Here is a 9175-nt window from a genome sequence, read left to right on the forward strand (position 1 = left end):
TGTTGAGCGAGTAATAATGGAGCTCAGTTGTTAGGGTGTCTGACTACTATGCGAGAGACCCAGGGTCCATCCCCTGCGGGGGAGAACCTGGATCTTTTCCAGCTATTCAAACTGCTCCGGCACCCACCCAGCATCATATGAAGCTGATACCTTGACGAAACTTTGAGGGATAAAGGTAGACAGGAGCATGGTGCTTATCACATCACCCCCACCTTCAGCCATGATCAAGAAAGTTTGGGGCCCTTACTCCACACCCCTATACACCTTCATGGAAAGTGCAGGGGAGCACTTTACTTATACTTCCTCAAAAATCTGTTCCAACATATCAAAATGTCACGAAAATACGTAGACCATGTGACCTACAATTTAAAACAATAGTTTAAAAGCACAATGAAGTATTAAGTTTCGGTATATTTGGCAGATAAATGTTCTAAAACAAAAACACAAATTTTGGGAAACGTAACACTAACAAGTCAAAAAAAGATAATGTCAACTTTTGGTGCCATAATATCTGTCACGTGAGATTGATTGATTTTAATTTTTTGGTGCGTCGCCACTTATGGTCATTATGCACCCTTCAGTATATACGGGGAAAATTCTATTATCTAAAATCCTTACCTTCAAATTAAAAAAAAGAGGTATGGAAAATAACTTTCAAGATATCAAACTCTCACGAAGAGGCGTAAGCCATGTGACTTACAATTTGAAACAGTAGTTTCAAAACACCATGAAGGTATAATTTCAGATATTTGCCAGAAAATGCGCTAAAATGAAAATGTGAATTTTGGGAAAAATAACATCGTATAGTAAAAAATAAAAAATGAGAAAATACACCAATTTGAAAAAAAAAAAATTACAAAATATTAAGGTCCCTGCCGATTAGGCATGGCCATGGTATATGTGTCTGACAAACAAAGACTGGAACTATCTCTACCGCAGTGTAGCTGTCAAATCCTTGCCCTACCAGAAACCTCTTCAGTTAAACCAGGAGATGAAAGTCGGTACATTCAAGGGCAGGGATGTACAGGGAGTGGTCCAAGATCTCTCACCTGAAGTGATGCCAAGGGCCTGTGTTGTGCTGTATGGGGTTGTGCACATTCAACTGGCCTTCCGTGAATTGTCTGCACCATCGTCTGACCATACTATCACTCACGACATCAGGTCTGCACACCTCACACGATTGCTGGTGGCTCTGTGCCAAATTCTGAGCCTGCAATGTAGGCTACATCACAGTCGGTGGGAGACTGTATGAGAGCTGCAATCTTAACCTAGAACTGTCCTAAAATGGCTGCATTGCAACTGTACCAGATTACAGCTACAGGCCACTTCTTCCTGCCTGCATGTGTGTGTGTAGCTCTCCGACCACCAGTGCTGCGTATAGGCACCATTGGAGGAGCTTTTATCAGGATGCCCCTCGTATATGGACTTTCGGAAGCTTTTATTATTATAGTGTTCCTGTTTTAATGTGTGGTTAGCTAAATCAGGTACCTATACAATGCAATTCTATAAATTCATTGCGTTCAATTTCTAATTCCTACATACCCTTTTCGTCAGTATTAATGGTATAACTGCATATTGTCAGTTTCATAGTACTTCACTTGGATATTTTGTACTGAAGCAGAAATCCCATTGATAATGTAATTAAATATGACACTTTATTTTGTTCGATTCAATTGTTTCACTTATATGCAAGAGTTAAGTTGTTTGCTTTAGAGAGAAGAGAGAAGTAGCTTTATGCATTGAAAAATGAGTCTGCACTCATGGTTCTTACAAACAGAGGGTTCTTAACCTCAGTGGAAATATCAACATATAATACCGAGACTGTATAAGGAGTGTAATTTTAAAAATAATCAAGTATTTTTATTTTAAACTTACTGCGTATGAAAAATTCCGTAATCGTTTCCTAGCTTGTGAATTGTAATAATTTTCCAAATTCACTATTTTGCAGTTTGAATTCAAATCATAGAGAATAGAGAAATTAAGTCAATTTCATAGAAGATAATATTGGTACTTAACAAAACCATACATGGATCTGTGTGAGTTTATTATTTCTATTTGCAAAAACATCGATTTAGTTTAGTTTGTAATTGTCAGTGGAAAATGGAAATTTTGTCCTGGAAAACCTGGAAAAGTCAGGGAATTTCATTTCTGCTTGTTTGTAGCCACCCTGATACAGCATGTTCACAAAGTCTGAAAGATTACAATTGGCTGTATTTTCACATCGAGATGTAAACATGCTCTCAAATGCTTACAAAATGAAAGATGCAGTCGCTGAGTTATGCTTTATAACACCATCTGCTGTTGTAGTCCTGCCGGCAACACTGCATTCACACACATCTAAAATGGTGTCGACACAGCCTGAGAAAGCATTTTGCATCCTTGAATATGCTGGTGTAGCTTCTTTATGTTGGGTTATGTGAAGCAAGGAGTCTACGTACCACCCCTACTACAAGACCTCTAGGATCTGTGACAGTTGACATACCCAGAATCACCACTATTACTCTGCGTCAGGTACAGAGTGAAATGGATTGTGGGATAGATGTGTGCCTTGTGACCAAAGGTGGACACTTTGAACTTTGGTAAGATGTGAAATCATAATTCGTGAATTCATATTACGTACATTTTGAAAACAATTGAGCTCATGTTTGTCTTGCAGTGATGAAGGGAGTGTGTTCTCCCGAGATGTTAAACATTTTTTGTTGTTGTTGTTGTTGTTGTAACATCCATAAACTGCAAGACAAATTAATATACAGCCATTTGTAATGTTCCATAGACTTTGTGAACTAGCTGTATTACAGATGGGACAGATTAAGTGATAGTCTATCAGTATGAGCCGATAATGTGCATATCAGCACATAATATCACTTTATATCGTACAAACACCCGATTGTGTGAATTAAGGGATCGTAGATAGGCTATGTGAAGCCTGATATTCGAAGTTATTTGGCTGCGAGAGATGTATCGTAAGAGGGAGGTATAGCTCTGAAGAGCTACGTCTACACTTAACCAAGCAAGGGGAGCTAGCCCCGTGAAATAAGAACTACACTCACGATTAACTTTTAAACACTACAATTGACTGGTCTGGCAGGGGTATGAGAAAATGAAAGACAAGGATAGAGGAACGTTTGTTACCTGTATATCTTGAAGTGATGGTCGACTCGCTGATTCGTAGATGAACACTGATGAAACACTACTGAAATAAAACTTCTTTCCGATAGCGTACTACTCCTTGCTGTAACTCCTTTTGTAACGTTCGGCAATACGACTTTAAGTTGGAGGCAACAACTATTCACGCCATAACTTTCTTAGTTCAACTTGTATAATTCTGAGGCACCGACTGCACGCGATTGATTTCAGATACTGACTGTTTGTAGAAATATTCTCCCGAGCTATTTAAACGAAATTCGAACTTCGGCCGTTGAGAGACTGCGTCTCTCAATAACGGCGCTTTCAGCATAAAGCTGTGTTTGCAGTATCTTTCCTGCGATTCCGGAAGGATTCGTATCAGCGGATTTTTACATCCGCTGAAGATCGCAGGTGGCATTTGCTTGAAAGAAGCTCTTTCCAGATTCTTTCATACTCGGGCCCTTTTTATGAAATAATTAGACTATCAGACTATGGCGCTAGGGGTCCCTCATTCGAGTCATGCCTTCGGCATGATACGATATAGTTAAAAGCAATAACGAAAGGACCAGATGTCATTCATCTATTCTAGAAATATCAGATCTGTAAAATTATCAGCAATGTTATGAATCTGATGAATTTATTTTTTTATAATTATAATTTGCAAAATTCAAAATTTTAGTGTGTGTGACTCGATGAGATTCATAACTATGACATTATGCTAATGCGACATGTAGTAGAGGTTTATTGCTTTCATTTTTTCATAAGATGGATGATAGTAGGCTGAATGAATTAATATACGGAAGTAAGGAGGTGATACATAATCTATATATATTCACTGCCTCCTGTCAAAGGCTATCCTAAATAAAATATTAGATTTGTTGGTAATAATTTGATGAATAATACTAAAGACTTAAATCCATTACAGGGGCATGCTCCAGCTGCAGGGTGTCTGTTGGCTTTGTGCTGTGACTATCGCGTAATGGTTGGTCCCAAATATACTATTGGTTTGAATGAAGCAAAGTTGGGCATTTATGCTCCGAAGTGGTGAGTACTGAATATCATTTATTTTGATCTCTTTTCACTTGCTTTTAATATATGCAATAATTATGAGACTCGTGAAGCAACATATTTGAAAACTTAAGACAGACCTGGGTATATTTAAATCTCGCTTTACCGTTCACTTTCAGCTGTGCATAGATACGCCTAGCTCTTTTCTTTATGCAGCAGATTTAAACTTATCGCAATTACCAGTAAACCAATATTGCACATTTGCTTGGATCTAGGAAAAAGTGTGTAAGCAAATAGTTGTAGTATACCTGAAATGAACATAAGAAGTTACACATAACTTTGAGTTGTGATTGATTGATCGGTTTGGTGTTTTCCACTTTATGCACAGTAAGGCTAATCGGGACTGGACCTAGCTTTGAGTTGTGGAGAGTTTTATAAGACCAGGGGTTAGATTAATTGCTCAGTTGGGACAGCATTAGTGTGGAATGCCAAAGAGCAACGGTCAATTCCTGGTTGAGCCACATTTTTCTCAGAGAAAAGTAATGCAATCTTACATTGAAATAGATATGGGTTAGTCCTAGTGATGGGCATTAGTCGATTATTAACCTGCACCATGCTCACTTTAAATTTTAATGAAGTGCCATTTGGCCTGTTCTACTCTCTAGCTGACTTTTAGAGTTTCACGAGCAACCTGTTCACATTTTTATGAGATGACGTAAACAGCATTATCAGAGAGACCATTGTTGTGGAAATAGTGTTGTCAGAGTGAGCACAGAGCTCACACGCAACCAATTACGTTATATATTTTTTTTATTTACATTTGTGCATTATATAGTCAATAAGTTTATCCTGTTTCTAGTGAGTTTTCGTACCTATATGTTCTTGTCGTGGTAATAGAAAATTCGAAAAGTGTTGCAGTGATTTTATATCATATCAGATTTCTGGAGATCAGAGGAACATGCCCTTTTTTGTTAACGTTGCAACTTGTTGGCTTTGACGATGTATACTACCCTGTTTGAAAACAAATAAACATTTTGAAACAAAAATGTAATGAATTAGAAGGATTATAATAATCAGATCATTACAAGTACAAAAAGTCAATTTTAAGAAATTAAAATATGGTGAAATATGCCTGAAAAGCAAGGGTGAGCACCATGCTCACCTGCGATCGGTGACGTGACTATAGCGAGCGTGACCGATCCCGGGTTAAAACCATTGAAAAAAACATCGACTAATGAAAATTACTCTACTAATATTAGTTGAAGTAGCCGAACGACTAATATTAGTCAAAGTAGTCAAATAACTAATATTAGTCGAAGTGTCGGAGTAATTCAATGACCAATATCAATCGACATCACCTCCCTACTTCCAGAGGGTGATGGCTGTGGTCATTCATGTTTACATTGCTGTACTTTCTCAGTGCATTCAGACTTCGAGCTTCTTGGAATTCATGGGCCAGTGACCATCCTTTCGTATCACGGTGGTTGGTGTAAGAAAGACATCACAATATTTAAATTGCAAAGCTCTCCATTTTTGGCCTTCAGATGGGATAGAGATTTTAGGTTTAAAGCATTTTACTCTAATGAAAATATTCTTAAACTAAAAATATAAGAATATAATTTAAAATCCACCAGCTCTCATGCAATGTAAGGGACAAATAATTAAATTTAAAATAAACACTAATTATGTCCGTGGAGCAATAAAATTTGCGCTGTGCAGTACAATCTTAAAAACTTGCTGCAGTCTCCATAATACGTTGATTTTCACTTTTCTTTTCCCCGGGGTAGAAATTTGCCAATAACATCGGTGGCTGAGCGCATTAACATTCTTGCCACTGACAGCTCCAGGATCGAATCCTAACGTGGACATACGTAGGTGTTCCTTTATAAGTTCCACTCATCAATTTTCTCTAATCACCATTCATTCTCATCGCTCTGATTAGCTTAAAGAGGCAGAAAGCGATGTAAATAAATAATGAAAGATGATGGAGGATATGTCACTGCAGAAACTTGTGACAATAATAATTCTCTGGTGTGTATTTACGGTTGTGTATTAACAGTGCAATCGAGATGACATACATTCTTTTAAATTGTTTCCGTATCGATGTTTCACTGCACAAAATAAGCATATTAAATTATAATGTTGCTAGTTTTCGTACCGGGAAATAATCATTACTTGAAAATGTCACGCCACGTTAAGCCTCCTAGTATTTGAATTTGTATTTTTGTAATTTATTGCTTTTCTGCCACTTTTGGGTAATCACGATGATAAGGATGAGTAATGATTATGAAATTGGTGAATGGACACTCGCAGAAAACACCCATGCCTATCACTAGTTATTCCATGTCAAGTGGCATAGGAGTCCCTGCTTGACCCACTTCAATTTTGATGAAACTTCTACAGGTTGTGCATAATATGTATTCCACATGAATGCCTGCAAAGTTTCTGATTCATAAGTAGTTTGATTGGGGGCTTCTGTGAAGGTCACTTTCTCCAATCCTGCAGCAACTACAAATGTGGTGATTTCGCCCCAAACTTGAGCAAGCTGTAACTACTGAATAAATTACTTTGAGAGCCTGGCATTTCTTGAGTTCGTTGGCCATGGGCATGTTGTAAAACTGGTTAAATGGTGTTGTGCCTGCTCAAGTATTCATTGAGTTATCCATCCTTAAACCCCTCCCCACAAAATTTAGTTCATAAATTTGAACCTGTTTTCAGAAGCCTATATCCCAAAACTGACTCTTCTAATTTGATCATTCTTAGTATCACTGGAGAGAGCACATCCAAGTTGTCTGGAAACGGCATCTAGCCGTCATATTGGATTCAAAGTTGTGAAACTCGTAATGTATTATTGCTTGTTTCTCGGCTATTTATTTCTTTTTTAAGTGTGAAACGGAAAACTCCAAATCTTCAATTGATCTTATCATTTTTTCGTTCAAATCAACAACTGTGCTACAAATTTGATAAATAACTATTTAACTGCATAACTATCCAGCCCCTATTCATTATGCAGTATGTGCACACCAGGTGTTTGTTGACGGTACATGTGCTATGTCATTTTTACTTGATCGAACATGTATTCATTCCTTTGCTGCTTGTTCTTATGCCAGACTGACTGAAGAATATCCTGCAGAAATAAAAAGGAGCAAGGAGCAAAGAGCAAGAGCCCCATAAGAGTACATGCAAATTGTGGCACAAATCCTGACAAGTTACACATACTGTAACCAGGCGTGTATCTAATATACTTCGGAGGGGTACTTGCATCTGACCACACATCTATTTGTGTTTTATTTTATGCCACTTTTCTGCCACATTTAGCTGGTTAAAGTGGTGAGGATGAGTGATAATAGATGATATTCATGAAGGGAAACACCATGCCAAAGATAGGACTCAACCCCAAAAATTTCAGTGGCAATAACTTAATGTGCTTGCCCACCGAGCTGGCATATATTTTTACAGGGTGGGTACTCACTGAAAATTTCGGGAATTCTGCATGGATTATTGGCTCAGAGAATCATGCATGAATTTTTCTCCGTAAATGTGAAAAATTGCAACATTTATTAATCCAAATCTCATTGAATTTATAGATATTTATGAATACCCTGTGGCAAGTTTTTCACAGTTTAGCTTTTATTTTTATCGAGAAAGGAAGAGAAAGCTGCATGGGAAATAAAAGAGAATTATCTCGATCCATTTACTTTGTTAGTGTCCTTGCAGGACAATCTATCTGACAGACGGAAGGTTATTGCAAGAAGATTATAGAAGTTGATTAGTTAAATTTGAGTTTGAAATTCTTATACAATTAATAATTTTTCACAGATCAGTATATCTCGTAACGTTTGTGACTTGTGTTTGTAGATGTATTTCGAGTCTGAGTATGTGAAGTGGTAAATGTGAACTCCGCACTTGGAAGAGCTGCATAAACCACCCACCCCACAAAAATCTATCTCATGTTAAGAAATTAAAGTCTTAGAGGTATGGAGGAAAACCCCTGAAGATATGAAAATGGCTATTCTGCTAAGACAAAAAAAGATGGAAGATCCTACCTCTCACACCAGTTGTTTTCAGAGATTGCGGCAATAATGTCCCTGGTAGAGAGCCCAGGCAGTTGGATCATGCACTTTCTTTTATGGGACTTTTTTTTTTTTTTTTGTAATCTCTTCTTGTACATAGTGGCGCAAAAAGAATGCATGTTTTTGGAATAAGTGTAACATGGTTGATTTTCAAGATACAAACGTTTTATTAACACGAAAACCATCGTTAAGAAATGCAGTTTGGATAGGTATACAGTGATGATTTAATTACGGAAGATGTTGTCATTGTTGCTGTGCACACATCCGGAGCCTCTCCTCAAAGTTCCGCATTGCCCTTGCCAACATCTTTCATGTCATCTTTCCGACATCATCTTCCATACTTAAATCATCAGTGTATACCTATCCAAACTGCATTTCTTACCGATGGTTTTGATGTTAATAAAACGTTTGTATCTTGAAAATCAACGACGTTACACTTATTCCAAAAACATGTGTTCTTTTTGCACCACCTTGCATATTCTTAATCAGGAAGCAAATAGTAATTATTTTGTTTAACTGAATGTATGGGCTATAATTCAAGCAAGAATTAAGTTTTTGCGATATTCATGATCACTGGTATAATATTTTGGTACAGTATTTTTTCAGCTACCTTTAATTGGATAGAGCCATATTGTACCCTAGAGATAATACAGTGGACCAAGTGGACCGTTTTCCAGTGGACCGACCAAGCTGAAAAAACTTAAAATGCAGGAATATGTAAAACCGAGGAAAATTTTATAACATTCTGCTTTGTTGCGACCATCAAGATTGAATGTACAAGGCTCATTCAATATATAACCAGAAATATGTTGTAACAAATACTTATTACAAGCATCAAAAGAACTACAGTACTATGTTTCAACATAGTCCCCCCCCCAGTTCAATTTCAATGCACCTACGCCAGCATTTGATAAGTGCACTGATTCCACAGGAAAGAAAATCTTTTGGACGCGTGCGTAACCACTCAT

At 37.4% G+C, this 9175-nt stretch overlaps 1 protein-coding gene across 2 annotated transcripts in view; it reads left to right on the top strand.

Moving 5' to 3' along the window:
- Positions 1-4174, top strand: part of LOC145999427 (enoyl-CoA delta isomerase 1, mitochondrial-like) — a 53542-nt gene extending 49368 nt beyond the window's left edge. For both annotated transcript variants that reach the window (XM_083136386.1, XM_083136387.1), the window contains exon 5: positions 4052-4174. In XM_083136386.1, coding sequence (XP_082992512.1) covers positions 4052-4174 — 123 coding nt within the window. The remainder of the gene's footprint in view (positions 1-4051) is intronic.
- The last annotated feature ends 5001 nt before the right edge of the window (positions 4175-9175 follow it).

Source organism: Lepisma saccharinum, chromosome 15 (genome assembly GCF_977018435.1).
Source record: "Lepisma saccharinum chromosome 15, izLepSacc3.1, whole genome shotgun sequence".
NCBI lineage: Eukaryota > Metazoa > Arthropoda > Insecta > Zygentoma > Lepismatidae > Lepisma > Lepisma saccharinum.